Source organism: Protopterus annectens, chromosome 8.part0 (assembly GCF_019279795.1).
Source record: "Protopterus annectens isolate FY-2018-M chromosome 8.part0, PAN1.0, whole genome shotgun sequence".
NCBI classification, from domain to species: Eukaryota; Metazoa; Chordata; order Ceratodontiformes; family Protopteridae; genus Protopterus; species Protopterus annectens.
The window spans coordinates 1,853,195,835-1,853,219,044 of record NC_056741.1 but is presented as its reverse complement, the minus strand read 5'-3'; the positions used below and the strand labels follow the sequence as shown (position 1 = coordinate 1,853,219,044).

The following is a 23,210-nucleotide window of genomic DNA, read 5'->3' as shown; positions in this document are numbered from 1 at the left end:
TAAAGGCATGCTGTTGAGGCACTAGATTAAGAAAGAAAGTTGTAGTTCTGATATGGAAGTAAGAATCCATGCTGTTTATACCCATTAATTTACCTGTAAGCAAGGTAAATTGATTTGCACTATTACCATCCCGAACTGTTTTTTTTTGTTTTGTTTTTTTTCCCCCATATTGATTTAATCTGCTTTGAGTTAGGACTGGCTTGGGGTTCTTAGTTTTCTTTGCAACTAAAAGGAATATGGAATAGACAATGAACCCCTTCTGGTATGGTGGGACTTCTTGAATGGCTCTTTTTCAAAAAGGTAGCAATCTTTCTCTTTTTACTACTCTGTGTTGTTGGGGGTTGAACAGCTGGTAATGGCACAGACTGCTGTTTTGTAATTCAGGAAAAGGGAAATGTACAGCATCTAGATGTTATTCATCTGACCCCTTTGTCTTGCATGATGGCCAGGTACACCTCAGTGAAGATATGATTGGCCCTCAATGATCTCAAGCAGGGAGCAATCCTTCATGGACATTAAGACTGTTTTCCAGAGGAGGAACCTTGGTTTTGCAAACCATCCCAACTGCTAGGATGAAATTCATTGAAAGGGCCACCTCTGTGATAGTTGCCTATTATCAGAAGAGTCTTCAAAGGGTGAATGCTGTTTTTTTTTCTGAAGTAGAGCAACATAGAACCCTTCTGATTCCTATTGTAAGACTGATGGGGATGCCACAAACCATACTCCCATGGCAGACAGCATCTATTATTTCTACACACTCGTCTGAACCTTCTCCAACTCTGTCTAAACAGGGTGGTTCTATCATAGGAAGCAGTTACAAAGCATACCTTTAAGTTATCCATGATAGTAAAGAGTCAAAGCCTAGCAAAAGGCTTCATGGTTACGCCTATTCCTGCTGATCTCACTGCTCCATCAGCTGAGCTATATAGCAGTCTCATGGAGAGACTAGAAATATTATTATAGCTACCTGAGATTCAACCAGTTTCCTAGTCTCTGGAGTGGCCAGCTTCCTGAAAGACTTCAATGCTTGTTCAGCTATGTCCCTTTAGAACCAAGTCATATTAATAATATACTTTATCGCTTTCTGGGTAAATGCACCTGTGATGATATGAGGTAATGCCAGCTATGCCAGGAGAAGTAGGCAGTGGATGCATAACATATGCCAACACAGCTAGATGGAATTTTGAAAAGAATTATATGTTGTTTGTATATCAGTGACTTGTACAGGTGCTGCATTGAAAATGTATTTGCAAAGTTGCTTGTGTTAAAATGTACCAACAGTGGGTCCTGACTGTACTGTAACTGATTAAATGTATATGTTTTAACAGAGGATACTGGAAGAGAAGGGGTTAAGCTCAGCCCCAGTTAACTTTGAAAAATACTAAGAAATGAAATTACTTAATTTAGGCCATGAAGATTGTATCTTACAGTTCTGATTGCAGCCAGGGACAAAATGTCTGGGAAAACAAGCACTAGGAACCCTTTTGTATTGTCTTTAACAGTGAACTAATTCTTACTCTGGAAGGGTAGAAGTTTGAAATTGTTTTATGACTTCCAGAAGCTGCAACAGATCTGAGCAAAACTCTATGTGTGTGTATTATTGACACATATGTGCTACATCCTGGCAGTTTCTAGCAATGGGGGTAGCATGGGAACCAGAAGTCAGATGACCAGATGTAAGGGATGTCAATCTGTAATCCAGGACAAAATTATGTTTAATACTAGAAGAGACTGAAGTCCAATTTCACTCTTGTTTTTGGAACCTGACAAAGAAGGACTCCTTGCCTACGTCATCTTGCCTTACTCTAGTAAGTGAACCAAAGAATAGTAATTCTTTAGATCAGTCAGGAAAATAGTGAGATTAGTTAAGTACTGTTTTTCTGAAGCTGTGTGAATGTATTCATCTATGTTATTTTATTAAATATATTTAAACTTTGCATTGTGGCTTATCCTTTAGAAAATACTTTATCCCCTGAGAGTACTTATATCTATTTCTTGACTCTGTGGCCACTCCTGAAAGCCTTATTGCATTGGTCAAACAGTCATTTTTATTAATATTAATTTCACTCAGTATAGTTGGGTACCATTGTAAGAGCCTTAGAGTAGCTGGCTTTGGGTGACTGGTGCTAGGAAATACCTTATAGTCTTGGCAGTAATTGGCATAGCTAGTAAATCTGTGCCAGCCTTTCCTAGGTGTGTGTGTGTGTGTGTGTGTATGTGTATGTGTGTGTGTGTGTGTGTGTGTGTGTGTGTGTGTGTGTGTGTGTGTGTGTGTGTGTGTGTGTGTGTGTGTGTGTGTGTGTGTGTGTGTGTGTGTGTGTGTGTGTGTGTGTAAATCAAATCTCAAAGAGTGTGTGTGTGTGTGTGTGTGTGTGTGTGTGTGTGTGTGTGTGTGTGTGTGTGTGTGTGTGTGTGTGTGTGTGTCACCTGCTTGGAGTAAGGACAAGAAGCACTGGTTTCACAGAGAGAATGGTGGTGGACTTGGCTTGGACACTCAGCTGAGGACTCAACTCTACAGCTGTGCCAGTGGGGAGTCTTATTGGGGACCTGGAGAGAGATAGACAGAGACAGAAATCCAGACCCCGAACTGAATGTGCTCCCTATGTGCTCTTAAGGGAAATTGTGCTTGGTGCAGAGAGCTTCATCTGGAAATACTGTGTGAATCTATTTTTCTTACAAGTGAATGTCCCTCTCAAGTGTCAATGGTGAGGAGTCAGGCTCTTTAATGACCCAGACAGGGGACATCACAGCACCCATGGCATAAAAATGCTTTTCCATTCTGTCCATCATTTAAGACTCTTTGGTGGGGAAATGAATAATAGCAGTATCATTATACAGCTGTTTCTGGTGGCTGCTGCTACAATAATGGAGCTCAGAAGAAGGCCCTCAATCCAATGTTACATGTCCTTAAGGGAGCAAAGAATATTATTTGGTTTTATCAGGAGAGCTACAGTACTATCAGGCTCCTGACATCCTCTCTCCACAGCCAGAGCTATCATACAGTCAAAGGAGGTACCACCCAGTAGGTAGAGGAGTCAGACCTGCAGCCTGCGTGGGGGGTGGGGGGCAGAGAGCTAAGATCCCCTCTGGTGCTTCAGTTCCATTATCTCACCAAATTTGACATCTTCAGGAGGAGACAGTGTGGAACCATTCCTTTCATCAGAGTCAGTGTGAGAATAACGGGATTCCATGAGTAAATCATTTCACATCTTTTTGCACTTTAATTTTCTGGGAAGATTTATTAAAAGGTCATTAGAATCCAGAGAAGATCCTGCATGGGCCTCCAAAAGAGGAGGGATAAAGCCTTCTAACCTGATCTGCCCCTGAGAAGGATGATAAGAGGGTTGAGGGACAGACTGAAAGGGGTCCACAGTAGAAGCCAGTGAAGGTAAGGATATGTAACCTTCCATGTTGAGGAAGCAATCACCACGTGATAATATTGAAAGCTGATCCAGCATCTGTAGTTGTTGGAAACCTCCAAACTAGTGCCATTTCAGTGCTTACTGAAGTGGACATCAATGGCACCTTGCATGGTAGAACTAGCACAGATGATCTAGACTGCTGTAATATCAATATCAGACCCGGAACCTCAAATACCAAGGACTCTGACATTGAAAATGTAATCAAGCAAGACAGAAGCAAAGACTATGTTGAAGACTCAGTGTCAGTTAACAAGCCACCATCAACTCAGAGGGCATCAGTGTCGACTGAGTGAGTTAAATGCACTGACGACTCCAAGCCATCCAGGGACAACCTTGCAGGCTCCATATCAGATAAAGATTCCGAAGCCACTGGTACCAAAAATGGGACTGGGGGAGGAGTCTGAAGAAGAGAAAGCGGGCCCACCCAATCTGACTAGACACAGTGAGAAGGCACAGCACCCAATTCATTATTTGCTGTCAGAAACATTCCCAGTATCCTTTCCCAGTCAATAATTTTCTCTCTCTTGAAGAACCTAGCAGACGTAAGGGATGAGGCTGAAGGCAGCAGAGAAAGAGGAGAGGAATATGGAGGATTACATCTCCGATAAAAAGCCACTGGAGACTTTCTTAATACATCAGGCTAAAATTATAATTGTGTTCATGTTGGACGGGTCTGAGATTGCAAAGTCAGTGCATAATGAGGATGGAACCCAAAGATGGCTGTGGAGGGTCTGCATGGGGAGTGTTGGGTATCAAAAAGCATCAGTCCTCAGCCTTTCTTTTCTGTCTCAATCTTTTTGTTTTTGTCTATCCACCTTTTCCTATGTTATTCTTATCCTTTTTATTATTATTTTCCTTATTAAAAGGGGGAAGCAATCCCTTTAAAAATATTTTTTTTTTTCATTCCTACATGGAATAAGGGTCAAAGTTCTTGCAGATTTATCAGGCCACTGAGAAGTTTTCTAGCCACAGGAACATCATGCAGAGGGTTTGGGTGTCCTAGGGCAAATTTCTGTGACCATATCTGCCACACTTTTTGAAGCCCTTTTCCACTGTCAGTGACCAAACAAGAAATGGCTACAATAAACACAATAATAACAAACATACAGCTACAGGCAGTGCTTGTTTACTAACACAAGCAAACAATCATCCCAAAAGAAAAATTCTTTACAATATATACAAAAATATAGCTGTTAAACCCAGCACATATGGCAGTAAGAAGTGTGTCCCTGAAAGGAATCAGAAGAGCAAGACACAGAAAGAAGAAAATAAATATTCAAAAGAAGTGGTCAGGCCTTGCTGCCCATTGTTAACAGATGGAGCTGAGGAAAAGTTATCTGCCTTAATTTATTTATTTAACATTTGTTAACCAGGAAAGTCTGAGTAGAACAGAGCCTATTTTCAGTGGAGGCCTGGGGAGAAATGCTCCAGACGCATGTCTTTGGAATGTGGGAGGAAAACAGAGCACCCGGAGGAAACACAAGCGAATGCAGGGAGGACATGCAGACTCTGCACAGAAGGCACCCCAGCCAAGAATTGAACAGGAGAATCTCTTGCTGTGAGGCAACAATGTTAGTCACTGCACCACCTTTCTTTTAAATATGAAACGTTTAGGAGAGAAGAAAATGGTACTACAAAGTCTAGGAATTAGGTAATTTGTAAAAAAGTGAAGCTCTTATTAGGGCACCAGAGATCATGATCTGTCACTTTTGAGGGCCAAATGAGAAATTAGACAGGATGAGGGACAGATGCATTATAAGAAAAAGGAAAGAACTTGAAATTTGTGTGCTTAGTAGACAGTAGTCAGACTGGATCCAAGAGGCAGCCTAAATTACATCAGTTAAATTGTACAGTTCCTTCCTATTTAACATAATACAGTAGTAGGAAAGTACAGTTTTGTACCTACCATAAATGTAGATGTCCGATAGGTATGCATCTGCAGTCATAACATGTGGGTTGTCCTGCCTCAGGCAGCCCTTTGGTCGGCCGGATTCCAAAGTCTGGGTCTGGCCTCGGCTGATGTCGCACTTCACCCGACGTCATAGCTCCTGGGGTATAAAGGCATCAGCCGACGCCATTTTCCTCAGTGTTTCTTGCCCCAGATGCCAGGTGCCCTCTAGGAAGGCTAAATTTGGATAAAAGTAGAAATTCCAAACAGTAGAAATCAAAAAGTATATATACATATATACATACAAACAAATACACCATAATAGATTCCCCCAGCTAGCTAAGATAGGGGTAAGTACCCTAGGAATACCACAGAGGGGAAGGAGGGTGGGTAATCCTGACTGCAGATGCATACCTATCGGACATCTACATTTATGGTAGGTACAAAACTGTACTATGTCCTTCAAGGATGCATCTGCAGTCATAACATGTGGGTAGAATACCATAGCCAAACTGGGGGAGGAGGCACTAAGATAATGATGGTGTAGTTAAGATCCCTTGCAAAACTGCAGTTGCAAAATCTGCTCGGGATCTGGAGTATAAAGGAAGATTGTAATGCTTGGCAAATGTATGCACGGAGGTCCAAGTAGCAGCTTCTAAAATGTCTTTGGTAGCCACTCCTCGTAGGAAAGCTGTAGTCGTGGCTGTAGCTCTTGTGGAGTGAGGCCTGATATTTTCAGGAGTTGTCTTTCCATGAAAAGAGTAACAGAATCGAATGCAATTTCCTATCCATTTTGAAATTGTCTGTTTGGAAATTGCTTTACCTTGCACTCCTGTTGCATATGCTACCAGAAGCTGGTCAGTTTTTCTGTTGGTCTTAGTTCTGTCCAGATAGTAGCGCAGTTGTCTGTGTACATCCAAGGTGTGCAGTAGTTTTTCCCCCCTGTTCTGTGGGTTTGGGAAGAACGTAGGTAAATGAATGGCTTGGTTCAAGGTTACTCTGGATACCACCTTTGGCATGAAAGTAGGATTGGTTCTCAGAGACACTCTATCCTGGTGAAAGATAAGGAAAGGCTGCACTGCCATTAAGGCCTGTAACTCGGATACCCTTCTTGCTGAAGTGATTGCTAGAAGGAAGGCAGTTTTCCAAGATAAGAACTGTAAGTCTGCTGATGCTGCTGGTTCAAAAGGAGGAAGTGTCAATTTTTCCAGCACAAAATTGAGATCCCATGTAGGCATAGGTGGTTTCCTTGGAGGTTTTACATTTTTGATCCCTCTTAGAAATTGTCTGAGGAGAGGTTGAGAGAAGATAGGAGGATCCATGTTGTACTCTGCTGAGATTGCTGAAGCATGAATCTTAATGGAGGAATAGGACAGGCCATTGTGAAACAGTTCTGCTAAGTATTCCAGGATGTGTGCTAGGTTTGCCAGTGTGACATCTGTTCCTTTTGATGCACTCCAAATGAGGAATCTCTTCCATTTGGCTGAGTATGTTTTCCTTGTGGAGGGTCTGCGAGCCTCCAGAATAATGTCCTTGACCCTCTGAGATAAAACTGGTTGGTTTTGCTTTATGCAATTTTCCAGGCAGTTAGCTGCAGTGTTTTCAAGTTTGGATGCAGGGTCTTGTAGTTGTTCTGTGTTAGTAGTAAAGGCCATAGAGGTAGAGGCCATGAGTTCGTCCGAGACATGCTTCTCAGTAGCAGGTACCAATGCTGCCTTGGCCAGTCTGGAGCAATCAGAATTACCGTTGGCTGTTCCTCCCTGATTTTCAGTAGAACTTTGTACATCAATGGGAGAGGTGGAAAGGCATAAACTGTCAGGTCCTTCCAGCTGAAAGAAAGGGAGTCCACCCTCCAGGCTTGTGGGTGGTATTCTCTTCAGCAGAATTTCTTCAGTTGGTGGTTGAGTGGGGAGGCGAACAGGTCTATCTCTGGCATTTCCCATGTCTTTGTTATGGTTTTGAAGATGTCTGGATGCAGCATCCATTCGTGAGCATTCGTGGTAGTTCTGCTTAATCTGTCTGCTAGTGAATTTTCTTTTCCTGGTACGAATCTGGCCTGCAATTGAATGTTGAGACTCAGGCCTAGGTTCCACAGGTCCATTGCCATCCGGCATAGAGGGTAGGAGTGCGTGCCTCCCTGTTTGTTGATGTACCACATGACTGTGGTATTGTCCGTCCTTATCAGCAGGTGTCCATGCTGGAGGAATGTCTTGAATGCCTCGATTGCATGCTTCACTGCCAGCATCTCCTTTATATTTATGTGTAGATTCAGCTGGTCTTGGGACCATAGGCCTTGGATACACTTGTCCTCCATGTGTGCCCCCCAGCCTAGGTCTGAGGCGTCCGTGGTGATGGTCTGCCCTGGTTGTGGTTTGTGGAAAGGCAACCCTCTGTTGGTCTGGCAGGCCTGAGTCCACCACAGGAATTCTTGTTTCAGGCATGGAATGATTGGTATCATGGTTTCTAGACTGTGTCTGTGTTGAGACCATACATTCCTTAGGTACCATTGTAATTTTCTCATATGCAGTCTGGCATGTGGGATCAAGATTATGCAGGATGCCATGTAGCCCAGGGCCTGCAGGATTTTCCTTGCAGTAAGCTGAGTTTGTCTTGTCAATGCCATGAAGTAAACTGGGAGTTGCTTTTGTTTTTCTTCTGTGAGAAAAGCCATCTGAGTTATTGTGTCCAGTTCTGCACTCAAAAATGTTATCCTTTGGGATGGCACTAGTCTTGACTTTTGTATGTTGACTGTGTATCCCAAGGCTTGCAGCAGTTGTATGACATAGGTCAAGTCCTTTATTATTTTTGTCTTGTTGTCCGCGTGTATTAGGCAGTTGTCCAGGTATGGGTAGATTTGGATTCCCTGAAGCCTGCAATGTGCAATTACTGATGCCAGGCATTTCGTGAATACTCTGGGCGCAGTAGATAAGCCAAAGGGCAATGATGAGAATTGATAATGCTCTGATCCTGCAAGAAATCTGAGGTGTCTTCTGCAATCTGGTCATATGGGGACGTGCAGGTATGCCTCCTTGAGATCTAGAGTCACCAGCCAAGACTCCTTGCCCAACATGGGAAGAAGTTGCTGTAGGGTCAGCATCTTGAATTTTGGTACAATAAGATATGTGTTCAGTGCGGACAAGTCGAGAATAGGCCTCCATTGAGTTTCTTTTCTTGGCACCAGGAATAGTCTGGAGTAAAATCCTTGGCCTTGTTCCATAGATGGTACCTTTTCTATTGCTCTCATCCTTAGTAAGTTGGTGATTTGTTTTAGAGCCTCTGACTTCTGGCTTGATGGAAGGTTTGGCATTCCTCTCTTTTTTGGTAAAGTGTGGAAATGAAACCTGTAGCCTTTGTCTATTGTTTGCAAAGTCTATTTGTCTCCTGTAATGTAATGCCAGTTTTTTGAAAATAAAGCTAACTTTCCGCCCAAAGGTGCTTCCAGTTGTGCCCTGGTAGGCGGAATCAGAGCCAAGTCATTGTGTCTGTCCTGTGGAAGTGGTTGCAGTCGTAGCTGTGGCGGCACTCCTCTGGTTGTCAGGTTGCCACTGACGGCCCCTGTAGGCACCCCTTGATTGACCTCTGCCTCTTGGGCATCTATTTCTGCCTCTCTGTGCTCTGGAGGTGTCTGGAAAGGACCAATTCTTTGAAGGCCAATTTCTGCTGAACCTGGGAGGTTGGACCTGTAGGAAATCCTTGACTGTTTGCACAGATTTTGCTTTTTCTTCCACTTTCTTGAGAACCTCCTGTGCAGGGGAGCCAAATAAACTTTGTTTCTCCATAGGAGCATCTAGGAGTTTTGACTTAACATGGTCTGGCAAGGATTGCTCTTTTAGCCAGGCATGCCTTCGACTCACTGCTCCAGTCATAGCTGATCTAAATGAAGCCTCCAGTGCATCATAGCCACATTTTAAGAAATGATTACTAACCTGCTGTGAGTTGTGTACCAAATCCTGAAGTGACTTACGGTCTAAAGGTTCAGGAGAGGAAAGCTTTTTACTCAGCTGATCTAACAAAGATTCCTGGTACTGTATCATGTGAAATTGACAGTTTAAAGCCCTGGCAGAAAGAGTAGCAGATGTATAAACCTTTTTACCCCATCTCTCTAATGCTCTTGATTCTCTTTCAGAGGGTAGGGGGTTTTTGGCAGAGGCAGCTGCAACACCCTTAGGGCCCTGAGAAATGGTTTCTGGGTCTGCAGCATGGGCCTTATACAAGTGGAAGTGAGAATCCGGGACCCTGTAGTATCTGTCAGGTTTGGCAGGGGCCGGGGGAAGAGAATCAGGGGCAGAACTGGCATCATTGTATGCATCATCAACAACTGATAGTACAGGTGGTATGGCTAAAGGCCTATGCTGTGGTAAGTGTAAAAAAGACCTTAGCCTTTTCCTTGAATCAGAAAAATCCTGACCCTGCCACTGAAAGTGTTCCCTCATTGAGTGTAGTGTTTCCCCGAATGAAAATTCTTCTGGGGGGGAGGCAGAAGGAATGGAGTCTTCTGCATCCGAATCCTCATAAGGTGAGTATGGTCCTTCCTGATGGTCTGATAACTCTGATCCATCCGAGGAATAGTCAGAGGAGAGAGGCTCAGGGGGTTCAGTCCTAGGCCTTTTTTCAGGAGGAGGTTGTTAGGCCCTGTCTGGGTGAGGTTGGGACCCCCTGATCAGAGAAATAAGGTCCTCAGCAAGGCTAAGAATCTGAGAACTGGAGGAAGGCCTGTGAGAGGGAGCTTTAGTAGGTAAGGCCTTGGAAAGTTTAGCTGCCTTAGCCCTGGAGAAGGCCTTAATAGACATAGAAGCAGGGGGTCTAGCTGCCCCACGTGCAGGAGAAGAGATGTCCAACGGAATGGTGTCGGACAATTCCTGTGTGCCTGCTTCTTCGGAATGAATTTCTGTAGCCGACTCAGCTGGCACCTGTGAGGCCTCGGTAGTCAGAGGCATGCTTTCAGCCGAAGGAAGAACCGAGGACTCGGTTTCAGCCGAAACCGAGACACTCGCGGTAGGCCTAACCGTGGTTTCAGTCGGTCCTTTTCCTTGTATTTTTTGGCTAAATATGTAGTCGGAGTCTCCGACGGCATTTTATATGCAAAAGCAGGACCAAAAAACTCTTCAGCAAACTCCGACCGACGTCTAAGTGTCCGTCGGTTGAAGGAAGCACAGGCTAAACAAGCTGATACGTCGTGGTCTGGGCCTAAGCAAGGAAGGCAGTAAGAGTGGAAATCCTTATGAGATATTTGTTTCCCACAAGTTAAACAATTATTTACTTTGTCTGACATCGGCTGAGGCAAGAAAGAGTACCCAACGGGGTACTTAGCTTTTTTAGAAGTCTTTGGTAGCTGAAATTTCTGGATCTGACCGACCGGCACTTGCGAACAGCTTCTGCTTCGGGCACCGTACGGCAAGAAAGACTGAGGAAAATGGCGTTGGCTGATGCCTTTATACCCCAGGAGCTATGACGTCAGGTGAAGTGCGACATCAGCCGAGGCCAGACCCAGACTTTGGAATCCGGCCGACCGAAGGGCTGCCTGAGGCAGGACAACCCACATGTTATGACTGCAGATGCATCCTTGAAGGACATCTTTCTGTATATCCCTTATCAGAGGTTTCAGCTGTGCTTGTACTAGCACTTCATAGCGCATGTGAAGACACATTATCACATACATGATACATGAATGCAACTAGGTTCATGAGGTCAAATGACCACTATATTGCAGTGCTGGTCATTACATGGCTTGTTGAGCTTTCATCAGCAAATTCCCTAATTAGTCTGAATTCATCACACAATGTCACTCCTAATGCATAAGTACTCTACTTCATGCTGCATTTCCCTATCTCATCTGTATTATTTTGCATTTACATAGCTGTGAAAGTGATTTTTTTTAAATCAGGCACATTATTCTTATTTAATCCTGGCAAAATAATAAGTTGTTTCTAGTATTCTACAGTACTGCAAAACCTGAGCTACCACTGCTTGTAAAGAACATGCTAATCAAAATGACACAAAACGTAAAATTCCATAATACATACAGGCTGTACAATCAAAACATTGAAGATGCACCCATCATTTCCAGAGTACATTTATCATTAATCTATTTGTGAAGGAAACAACTGCGTTCTTATCTACAGGTCACTGAAACACAGGAGATTAGACACTGCAATCAATATGGTTGTATCATTTACTAATGATCAGTGATTTTAATAACTTGAGCAATAACGGTTTCGTTTTCAGATAATCTAATTTAAGATCATGCTAAAAAGAAAAGATTTAAAGCATTTCAAATTTTCAGTTTTCTTGCTTTCCACTTATATTTATTATGATGCATTGGAATGAAAATGCATCAGGTCAGGTAAAAATAATGCAGGTCTACATAAACATTTATCTTTAAAAGCTTAAAGAAGTGCTACACTTGTTCAGATGTGCTTCAGACCATTAAACGTCACTATACACTCAATAAGTCTGCATGTAAGTAATAGGATTTCAGAAGCCTCATCCAAAGAACACATGTACTTGTTTTATGTTAATTATAGCAGGACAACATTTAACAGTAGGAAAGCAGAGACTTTGCAATCACATGGTTAAACTCATCTGATCTGGTACCCTTGCACTAAATCTGTTATTAATCTACATGGATATCTTTGACCTGCTAACTTACATCACTAACATTGAAAAAAAGCCACACTGTATTACATTGGTATGTCACATACTGACGCACAACATTCATAGCCTTCTCTTTTGCTTTAACGGTCTTAAGACTTTGTCAGGTGTGTTAATGGTTGATATTTTTCCTTGAGGTTTTTATAAAGTGGGCAAAAATAGTGAAAATCTTATTCTAAATCTGATTCTGATGGGTTTCACATCAGAGAACAATCTAACTGTAATTAATTAGCATTTGGTTCACACAACAGGCAAAATATGTTCATTTTAGATTCACGTATTTGTAATTTCTTAGCATACATTTGGTTACTCTTTCAGTATCAGCTATGAGTTTCAAAATCATAATATAAACCAAAGTGATAAACTAGCAGAATAACATGTAATGTTAGACGTTTCTTCAGTTTAAAGACTAGCTCAACAATGCTGAGTTATAGTTGTCTTTCAGACACCCCTTCTCAACTATATGTCATTTTCACACACACACACACACGTCCTCAATGTCATCATTCCTTCATTAAATGCATTTTCAGAAACATGCAACAGTAAAACAGTACACAATAATGATGGGCAACTCAAAAACGAATATACTTTGGTTTTACAATAACATTTATGCTTCAGTTGATGTAGAATTTATGGAAGCATGAATGTGCCTTTCTTCCAATGTTTGTAAACACTGTGAAGTTACATTAAAAAAAGGTTAATATTATGGTATTCTCTTTTTAGATAGAAGAACATCAGCTGAATGCTGTTTTTCTTTTTGAAATATAAGAAAAGGAAATTCAGTGTTACAGATATATTTCTAAAATAATTAAATCTAACATTGGTAATGTTTACTTGGTAAACACAATTTTAAAGGCTTTTTTACATAAAACAAAGTTATTCAGAAACCTCTAGACAGAACTACAAAGGTAAAGGTTTGATAAATACTACTGTTTCACTGAAGAGCTCCAGTGCCTTGTTAATGAAGAAACATAGTATTTTCTGGTAATCAAATACTGCATATCAATGCCACATTCAGTGTAATGTGAATAGAACCGGCCTACTTGAGTCCGTGACAGAATAACATAGCTACCAAAACCTATGTTTGTTTTTCACGGAGACAGCCTTGTCACGGCTAACTAAATCTAGTGAAAAGGATTTTAGTTCTTTTTCAGAACTTACTAGCTTATAACCAAATAAATCCATTGCTTCTTTGCACACTTGCTGCACTTTTGTAACATTCAGGAAAGAAAGTTTATTTCTCCAAGAGTGGGAAATGGACTGAGCATCACGTGATGTTATCTGAAATTCTGTATAGTCTTTTTCACTTCCATGTGTGATATCATGGATCCAGGATTCCAGTTTTGGAGATAGATTCAGGTTTGTAAATCTGTACATTTCCTTTACTTTTCCCAGTGGATCAAACGCCACATCTTCATAACGGACCACGAGGTAACGGTTCTTTAAGGAACTTGGACCTTCAGTAGTTGCTGTCTTATGAATCCTGAACTGACTTCTACAAATGGTCTCCATTACTTTATAATTGGAATCATTACCTAAAGATTTTGACTGAGAATTTAGCAATATTTTATTATCATTGATTAGAGACCACAGGGCTTTCTCTCGTGAATTAAGGACAGCTCTTGGGTCCCGGACAAGATGGATTATTCTGAGATTCAAAGCTGGATCATTAATAAGTGGATAGATAGATTCCAGTCTGAACAACCTGACTTCTTTTACAGCAATATGGCTATATGTCTGGCAAGCTTCCTGTACTGTACTGAAGTTAAGTTTCCCACAGATTTTTTTGCAGTCCCTATCATTGATTATATCTGTACGCTGGAAAAATCCACAGGCTGGAGGAGAGCAAAGGGCCCTACTGGTTTGCCATGAGAATACATTTGATTTTGTCTTTTGTTCTGGTAAATAGTAGTCATAAACAGACATGTCACACTGAAACACAGATCGTATCAGATCTCGAACAGGTAGTTGTAAAATATTGGCATCATTTTTCCACATCCTATTCCATACATGCCAGGAGGGCTCCGTTATGTAAAACACTTCAGGATGCTGACTGAAGACCTGGCCAATGAATGAAGATCCTGACCTCCAGGATGAAAGAATCAGGATATGTACTTTATTTTGTTTCTCTTTATTCAAAGACACCTTGTTTTCTGTATTTATATAGCGCAAAATTAACACCAGACTTGGAAATGTAAAAATGATGATAAAAGCACCTCTTAACAAGGATGACAGGTTCATATCCAAAAAGCAGCAAAGCTCTGCAGAAAAATAGAGAAAACCATCAGTATTTTTCAAGTTTTTTTTCAGATGTAGCAATGTACGTTGTCTTTTCAAAGTTCTTTTTTATCATTTATGAAATGAAAATGGAATGGAATACACGCAGGTATATACACTAGTACAAAACAATCAAGAAGGGCCTTTTAAGCATTCTTAGTATGAACTGCATCTTTTCTTCCTGCCTAGAACAGCAAATAGTATGCCACCAAAAACATGTTTCTTGAGCTGCTTTCATGTATGAATTTAATAAGACCATGGTTCTCCTGATCAGCTTAAAAGAAGCTGCAGCATTTATTTAGGGATTTAAAAGTGAGTAACATGTTGGACAGTAATCAGAGGAACTTGCCCATATCAATCCAGGTTTGCAATAATCAGTGACTGAAGAACTTGACAGTTGCTTCCTCAGGCCACAGAATGAGTCTGTTGATGAGCTTTGTGGATCCTATTAGCATTATGGATAAGGCTGGGAAGGTCTGACATCCTTATTTGATTGAATACTGGGGAAATTACAGCTGTTGAAGTAAATGCACCATAATAAAAGATGTTTGAATGATCACTGCTGCAGTAGCTTTAGCTATATGGGTTATATCCTGCAAAGGATATAGCAGCTGGACAGCTTCCAAAGCTTCAAGGACACCTTCCATGCACTCACACTGTTATTCATCTTCAGCTGAGCTGAAGAAAAATGATTTGCACACCAAGCCCATTAGAGTTTTCACGCCAACTGAGAGAGGAGGGGCTAGAATGCTGAAAAGGTCCATGGTAGGAAAAAATAAGTTATATGCTCACCATAACGTTCCATCTGTATTGTCTATTTTCATTCTTTCTCAACTGCTAAGTTCAGATCCGATCCATGGATCTGACTGCCATTACTAAAGCTTGTGGTAACCAAGAAGCTCACAAGATTGTCTCTTGCCCATAATGCACCAGCCCTAAGCTACCTCAGATCCTGTTTTCTGACTTTACCACAAAAAAGAATGTTATCATGTATAACTCTAAGAGATGTAAAATTCCATGTTCTCCATAAAGGAAAAAAATATATATGGAGCTCAATATAAAGGAAAGTGATGTTTCCCTAACAACTAATTCAGCCAGAAGTTTGTGAACAGAAGGGATGAGGACTGATGGGCAAGACATCTTGGAAGAATGAAAATGGACAACACAGATGAAATGTTACGGTGAATACATACCTTCTTTATCTGATGTTGTCAATTTTGATTCCATCCTCAACCGTTGGGACAGAGTCACCAGTTATTTACAATCCCAGATGGACTCTAAGGAAGGATATTCCTGATCACAGTTGAATCAAATGATGCTCTACTCCTGGAGATCTGAGTAATAAAGCTATGGGGAGTAGCAGAGAAGCTCTGGATAGAAAGACTGAAAAAGTTGCCATGGACCTAGTTGAATGAGCTTGTACCAGTTTTGGCAAGGTAATACCCAGTTTGTTATAGATAAATGAAATACAATCAATTAGCCATCTGGCTAAAGTTATTTTTGCAACAGGTTTACTCATTTTCAATTCTGCAAAGGAAACAATTGGTCGTTTTTTCTGGTCCCTTTTGTTCTGTTCATGTAAAAACGTAATTGTCTGTGAACATCTAGTAAATGTAACACGTATTCACCCTTGTTTGCAAAATTAGGAAAGAATATTGGTAAATTAATGGACTGATTAATATTAGATTCTGGCATAACCTTGGAAAGGAAGGAGGCAACTGTCCGCAGTGTCACTCTCTCTCTTTGTGAAAGATCAAGTATGGAGGTTTTGAAGACAGACCTTGACTCTCTGAAATTCATCTAGCAGATGTAATGGCTACTAGAAGAATAGTTTTCCATGTAAGATACTTAAGCTCACATTTAGCCGCTGATTGAAAAGGGGAATATATTAGTGTATCAGTACCAAACTGAGATCCAGTGGGGGGTAGAGTCCTAAAACGGGGGTCATAAAGGAAGAGTGCCTCACAAGAAAGTTCTGCACAGTTTATGAGAGGCTAATGAAGAACCTTCAAACCCAATGTGAAAAATTGATATTGCTGCTAACTGAATATTAATGGTTGAAGAGTTAGCCCCTTCTTTAAAACGTAAAGCTAAAAACTTGAGTATGTTATATATTGAAGCTGAAAATGGGTCAACATGATTTTATTGTGCCCAGTAAACAACTCTTTTCCATTTACTGGTATAGAGATTTTGCGTTGAAATACCCGTTGGGTGAGACAGGAGGTCTGCAAACAGATCCAGAATCCAAGGTTGGTGAAGTAAGTGAGGCCAAAGGAAGGGAAACCAAACCTGCCAAAGCCAGTACGATGCAATGAAGATGACTTTGCTCTTCAACCTGGCAGCTTTCTGCAGAAATTTTGGACTTAATGGAATTGGTGAATAGGTATAAAGTAGACTGGGGGGCCAACTGTAAAGTAGAGCATCCTTTCATGATTCCCAGCTGCTTCATTTGTTGTTTAGGGGAGTAGCAAATAGATCACAGCAAGGCTGGCCCCATCAACGAAAAATAATTTCTATTATTTTCTTGTTGAGAGGCCACTTGTGAGGTAGAAGAATGTACTTGCTCAGTTTTTGTCTGCTATCACACTGGACTTTCCAGGAATGTGCATTTCTATGGGAAAGCCATTGGATAAGATCACCCATTGCCACATTCTGATTCCTTCTAAACACAAGGGGTATAATCTGGTCCCTCCTTGTTTGTTGATATACCAAACCAATGACATATTCTCTGTTTGAATTGCAATCATCCCTGAAGGGAGGGCATCCTGGAAGGCCTAAAATGCTAAAAGCACTGCTCTCATCTCTAGGACATTGATATGCAAGTTGGCCTCCACATGGGACCAACTGCCTTGGACTGTTTTCCCCAGAAAAATTCCATAGTTCACCCCAACTGGGAAGCATTTATGGTCATTATGGTCTTCAGCTGAGTGTGCATGAATGAATGACCTTGCAGAACATGATCTGATTGAATCCACCAATTGAGGTCTCTCTTGCATGTCTGAATGATTCATATCTAAGATGACATAGGTTGGCAAAGTATTGATCATTGTGTTGCTAGCATCCAGTGGAGAATCCTCATACAAAATCTGTCTGGATGTACTGAGGTTATTGCCACTGACATTGATCCTAGAGCTTGAAGGACCAAGTGAGCTGAAATCTTGGCACTGCAGAATATTTTTCCTGATCTGTGATCTGATAGTTAGTATTCTTGAGGGAGGTAGTAAAACTATCATTGACTTTGAGCTGAAAACTGCTTCTATGAGTTCCAGAATTTGAGTTAGTTGAAATTGAGACTTGTAGTTTATGGTTATTCAAAGATGAGAACAAGTCTGAAGAACCTGATTTCTTGCCCTTACCTATTGATGCCCAATGGGGGTGGTAATGAGCCAGTCAAGTAGATATGGAAACACCAGAAATCCCTGCAGTCTCAAGTGAGCTGCTACTACTGCCATGCATTTGGTGAACACCCTGGGGGATGTGGTGAGACCAAAGGTCAGAGCTCTGAACTGGTAGTGACTGGCTCCCAGCCACAAGCGTAAATATCTTCTGGATCGTCTGTTCATCTTTATGTGGTAGTACGCATCCTAAAGGTCTACTGAGCACATCCAGTTGTCCTTGCCCAGAAAGGGGAGAATGGGCTGAACTGTGATCATCTGAAACTTGATATGCTGAAATGACTTGTTCAAGTTGCTAAGATCCAAGACTGGCCTACAGTCCCCTGTTTTCTTTGGCACTAAAAATCTTTGAGTAAGCTCTGGATTCTGTCTAGTCTAGCAGGACCTCTTGGATGACTCCTTTTTTTTTCTAGCAGCTTTTGTATTTGACCTGCTGTGTCTTCCCTCTGATTCAGTGGAACATTGGGGATATTTCTTGAAACTGGAGGTGGAAAGGAAAAGGGTATTATATAGCCTCTGGATATAATCTTCTGCACCCAAGTATCTTTTGTTATGTCTAGCCAGGTTCTTTGGTGCAGAGATAATTGACTCCCAATTGCCTCCATAGTTGGACAATCAGGCCTCCTTTCAGGAGCACTGATAGGGTCTCTCTGGAAAAGAATCTCTGGAACCCTGGTTTTGCAGACCTCCTCCGCCACAGTGATGGTGTCAACCATTAGAGTTCCTCCATCTGTCCCTAGGGGAACTTTCTCCATGTGTGTTCTGGAAACGACCCTGGGAATGTCTGAACCACATCTTCTGACCACCTCACTGATTCCTAGAAAAGGATCTTTGATGGGTTGAAAAATGTATACTGACTGCAGAGAAGATCTTTCCACTCTTTTCACACCTGGATAATGTGTCCTTCATTTTGTGGCCAAACAACGATGTGCGGTCAAAAGGAGCACTGACGAATGAAGACTTGAAGGGCTCCAGAAAATTACATAAGCACATCCAGATATGTCTCCTGATGGAAATCCCTGAAATCGCTCCCCATGAGGCACCTTTGGCTGCATGCAAAATAAGCCTCATGGACGAATTTGAAATATATTGTAGGGTAGCCAACTGAGAAGTCACAGATGATTGGACCTCTACAGAAATGGATCATGAGAGGGTATTTGAAAGTTCCTTAATCAAATCCATCTGCAACCTAGTAGAGTGTGCCAAATAATTCAGTGACCTTAGGGTGAAGATCAGTGAAGCATAGACATGCATCCCAAACCTGTCCATTGTCCTAGACTCCCTACTAGGAAGATGAACAGTGGAACTCTGTTTGGGATGTTCCTTTCTTGTGGCCACCACCATGACCATGGCATCAATGGGCACCCCTTTAGCCCACAATTCCTTCCCCAAAGGTGGTGCCAGAATCTTGTCTGGTCTTCTGGGTATGGATTCAATATTATCAGGTTCCTTTCATGCCTGCTGAAAGACCAAATCAATAAGCTCATCAGTGGGTGGTGTAACCCAGGAGGTAGATGGACCTGTACCAAAAGCATCCAGGAATACTGACTCCTCAGGTGAAGGGCTGTTGGGCATCCAATTAGCTCTCTGTTTTAGGATCTTAAGTATGACTCCAAATGAGACATCTTCTGGAGGTGATCGTGCGGACCCTTCACCTTCATCAAAATCTGTATCCTCTCTGACTGACTCTTGTTGAGAGTCCAAGTGCTTCCACTTACATTTTGTCATCCCAGGGAACCTCCTCAGTGGTTTGTTCTGGGGAGGTAGCAGAAAAAAGTGTAATACACTGCTGTGAAGCCTAGAGATCTTGGACTGGGTGTCTCTGTAGGAAAGAATGATAAAGCTCTGATTGCAGAGACATTAGGGTACAAGGCTGAGGATCCAATGAGGCTTGATCCATCTGCCCTGTCAGAGCACAGAACACCCTCTTCACAACCTTGAAGGCCAATCACCTTGAAGAGAGAGAGAGGACAACAGCACCAAGAAGGCAAGCTTCTGGACTGCTGTCCTCCTCTGCTCAAAAAGCAATCTCGTTGAGGAGGAAGCCAAAGTCAAGCTATCCAGTGCTGAGGCTCCGAGGGGCAGAAATGGCTCTGATAACTTCAGAGTTGACTCCAATACCTTGGACCAGACAGGAAAGTTTTTGTCTCCGATAGTCATCCAAACCAGAACACTCAGAGTAAGCTTCATATCCAAAGATAATGTTACCTCTGGATCTGAGCTACACAGATCCAGAAGTCTCAGATCAAGGGACTCTGTAGCAACCAAAGGGATCAGAGGTGGAGGATGAAGTGGAGTTATACATGATGGATGGGTCTACTGAACCAAGGGTTAGGAGCCAACAAGACATCCATCTGAATATGCACTTAGATGACTGTCCACATCATTCTTTCCATCTCTTCCTCTGTCAAATTTCTGGATGAATGAGCCGATGCCAGAGAAGGAGACTTGGACCAGTGTCATTCCATAAAGGGTGTACGCAACCTAGAAGGTACCGGATCAATGGACGGTGAGTACCTGGTCCTGGACATGAGGTGGTTGGATCGGACTGCTTTTTCTTCAGATCCAAGATAGTCAGATCCATCACTTTATTCTTCCTTAGATCCAAAGGTGAAGAACTTTGAGATCTTTTCATATACAACTTAGGATTTTTACTAGATGACTCCAAAACTGAGGTGGATGAAGTAGAAGGCCTCTGAGATGAAGACGTCATTTCTTTTGTTTTTCGTTTGGGGGATTGTGCCCCAGATATCGCTTCTCCAAATGAGGGAGGTAACAATCCTTTTAAGATGAGTTTATTTTTCCTCCCTACTAGAGCCCTAGGATTAAAATGATGGCATATTGAACAGTCTTCTTGTAGATGCTGTAGCCCTAGGCAATAAATGTACAGTGATTGGGCATCTGACAGCAGTAGCTTGTGCCTGCACGTGATACAATTCTTAAACCCAGAAGGACCTTTTCCTATCATTACATAAACAGCTATAAAACAAGAAAGTTAAGTAAGAGAGTTTTTTTATCTAAAAGGAAAGAAGGCAGAAAAAAATTAACAGTGATGTTAAATATAGAGCTACATGAGTGTGTAGAAAGGTAGAAAAGCAGAAAGGAAAATTATCAACAAAGGTAAATCAAGAAGTACAAAATTGTACCATAGACCAAGGAAACCAGAAGCAGAAATTTGCAATTATAGTAAGTGGAGAAATACAATGCCGTATTTATGTATGGGACAAGAAATATAAGAAATATTAGAACATATAAGAATTTAGAAGATCACTATTATCACTTATCTGTGAAAGCTCGAGAGTGAGGTCAACCACCTCTTTCATGCAAAGGGGCAAATGAGATCTGAGGTAGCTTAGGGCTGGTGTATTATGGATAAGGGACAAGTTTGAGAGCTTCTTGGTTACCACAAGCTTTAGTAACAGCTGAGTTGGATTAATGGATTGGATCTGGACCCAACAGTTGAGGACAGAATGAAAACTGACAGCATCAGATCTAAAGTTATAACAAAACCATACAAAAATAAGGGAGCTGGAAGGAGGGAAAAGCTGGTGCAGCAGTGATTATTCAATTTAGAGTTAGACTCAGATTTGTAAATCTGTACATTTTCTTTACTTTCCCCAACAGATGAAAGGCCATGTCTTGTTTCTGGTAAGAATTTATTACAGTAAGTTTCTTGCTATAGTAAGATACATCCAAATGTACTCAGATGTCAATCAACAATTCAAGGAACATCTCTTCACCAAAACAAAGTGCAACTGTACTCACGCAGGACACATTATATAAACACTGCAGCTCGCTCACACCCATTTATCCCTATTTCATCCTTCCTTATGTCATCTTGTCATCCCCTCAGTTACTGCCTCTCATTCATCCTACCTCCTCCTTCATTTTTGTATCCATCACACTTCTCTTGTTTTACTCCTCTTTCCTCTGCATGCCTCTGCCCCTCTCCATTTCTGTCTTCTTCCCATGGCATCCTTCCCTGCAACTATTCTAGCTTTCCTTTTCTAATGTCTTCATGCCTCTCTATAAAATTATAGGAGGCTATCCCTGCAGCATGTGTCATCTCAGTCATTAAGTTTACAGCTTATCCAAAAAGCTCTGCTAAACATTATTCCATTTTTCCATTCAGGATTTGCCTTTTTAACTGCTTCTTGAACTAAATGTTGTAGCATATTTTGCATCTGTAAATATGTATTTCTTTTACAGTATATCTTTGTAACAGTAAATATATTTTTTTTAATTTCTTATGTGACCCAATTCACCCAGGCTTTGTCTGCAAATGATCCACTGAGATCAGTACACTACCTTGGTAAACAAATGTAAATAAATAAAGTTTACTTACATAACTATACTATGTTCATCAAACTGATCACTGCTGCAGTAGTCTTAGTTATATGGGTAGACGACTCTAACATATGAAGCCTAGAAGTAGAAAAGATGGGGGTCCAGGAGCCCCTGGAGAGTGGCCCTAGCAAAGCCTGCCCTAGACTTGGTGGACTGAATCTTGTCTGTGGTGCTTTGTAAAGGTATACAGAAAAGACCAAGTTGCTGCATCCAGAATACTTCTTGAATCCATTTTTTTCCAAAAAAAAGCCAAAGATGAAGCCAAGGCCTAGTAGAATGAGCCTTGACTTAGCCTAGAATTGCATTGTTAGGTAGGTATAACAAAAGGTAATAGTATAAAAAAAATGGAAATAGTCTGCTTTGACACCAGTTGGCCTATTCTTACCTTCAAACGAAATGAACAACTAACCCAAGTTCCTATAATATTTAGTTCTGTTAGATAATGCATGTGCTGTCTATGTTCATCCTAGGTATGGAGTATCCTTTCTCCCTCATTTTTTAGTTTCTGGAAAAAAGAGATGGAGATAGACAGCATGGCCCAAAGTAAACTTGGATAACACTTTAGGCATAAATAAAGGATTAATTCTTAAGGAAACCCAATTTTTATGGAAAATGAGAAGACTGGCCAGCCATAAGAGATTGCAACTCAGATACTCTTCTTGCAGAAGTCAGATCAATCAATAACGCTTGTTGCCGGTGTTAAGAAACTCAAGTCAATCTGATGAGCTGGTTCAAATGGAGCAGGCATTAATTTTTCCAAGACAAAATTAAGATCCCAAGAAGGAGCCACCTGTTTTCTAGGAGGTTTGGTATGCAACACCTCTTTCAAAAAATGTTTATGTGACATCGAATTGAAATAGGGGGATCCAATGGTGGAAAGGCTTATATGGCTGACAAAAGAACCCTGTAAGACAGGCCAGAGAATAGCATCTCACACAAGCACTGTGCAACCAGAGAAACACTAGCTATGAAAGGATGTTGGATCTTGATTTAGTTCAAGCTATTTTTTTTCATTTATTATCATTTTCAAGTAGCAGGTTTTCTTGCTTCCTTTAGCATCTGATGCACATTCTTAGAAAATAGGTATCAAAAATATTTTAAGATTGTATCATCCAGGCAGTTAGTTATATTTAGGGCCAAAATGAATCAAATGCCCCTTGTCCTGAGTGAGTAGGTCCAATTCCTGGGAAGTTTGTGGTAATTGTACTTGGCTATTTTTAATAGAAGGGA

General features: G+C 41.3%; 2 protein-coding genes across 2 annotated transcripts in view; both read right to left on the bottom strand.

Annotated features, from left to right (window-relative positions):
- The window catches only part of LOC122809675 (carbohydrate sulfotransferase 5-like), a 152,379-nt gene that overhangs the window by 19,485 nt on the left and 109,684 nt on the right, over positions 1 to 23,210 (bottom strand). The window lies entirely within an intron of this gene.
- Positions 11,589 to 23,210, bottom strand: part of LOC122809674 (carbohydrate sulfotransferase 5-like) — a 121,294-nt gene continuing 109,672 nt past the window's right edge. The window contains exon 2 of the mRNA XM_044081343.1: positions 11,589 to 14,222. Coding sequence (XP_043937278.1) covers positions 13,030 to 14,222 — 1,193 coding nt within the window. The 3' untranslated portion in view covers positions 11,589 to 13,029. The remainder of the gene's footprint in view (positions 14,223 to 23,210) is intronic.